General features: G+C 58.8%; 1 protein-coding gene across 1 annotated transcript in view; it reads right to left on the bottom strand.

Moving 5' to 3' along the window:
• EMH_0026730 (uncharacterized protein) overlaps positions 1-646 on the bottom strand; it is a gene marked incomplete at both ends in the record, with an annotated part of 5,860 nt that overhangs the window by 1,062 nt on the left and 4,152 nt on the right. The window contains one exon of the mRNA XM_013502661.1: positions 156-348. Coding sequence (XP_013358115.1) covers positions 156-348 — 193 coding nt within the window. The remainder of the gene's footprint in view (positions 1-155; positions 349-646) is intronic.

Raw genomic sequence — 646 nt, forward strand, 5'->3', positions numbered from 1 at the left:
TTGCTGCTGCTGCTGCTGCTGCTGCTGCTGCTGCTGTGGCGGCAACACTTTGTCTCCGATGCCGTGACCCAGGGGATGCCCCGAAGCAGCAAGCCGCAGAGCAACTGCTCGGTGAAGGGCCCCCCCAAAGCCCCAAACAGCAACAGGGTACGCACGAACGCATGCATCGCCAGCCCCATAGCGGCAGCACCAGAGGGCCTCCTGGGGGCCCCTCATAAACAGCTGCACCTTCTCTATCCGCTGCTGCAGCAGCAAGTCAAAAGCGCAGACAGCAGAGACCCCACAACCAAACACAAAGCGACGAGCCACGTACCGAGGCTCAGGTACTGCAGCAACTGCTCGCACAACCTGCAGCACCAGCAGCAGCAGCAGCAGCAGCAGCAGCAGCGGCAGCAGCAGCAGCAGCAGCAGCAGCGGCAGAAGCACACAGAAACACAAACTATTCAATTCACGAGGAAGCTAAGTGCTGCAGTAATATATGCAGCAACTGAAACTGCAGCAGCAGATGCAGCAACAGCAGCAAGCAGCAGCAACAGAAGAAGCAGCAGAAGGAGCACCAGAAGCAGCAGCAAAAGAAGCAGCAGCAGCAGCAGCAGCAGCAGCAGCAGCTGACGTTGTCTGTCTCAGGGTCCCAATCACTAGACGG

This window comes from Eimeria mitis, genomic scaffold (assembly GCF_000499745.2).
Source record: "Eimeria mitis Houghton genomic scaffold, Emh_scaff984, whole genome shotgun sequence".
In the NCBI taxonomy this organism is placed as follows: domain Eukaryota; phylum Apicomplexa; class Conoidasida; order Eucoccidiorida; family Eimeriidae; genus Eimeria; species Eimeria mitis.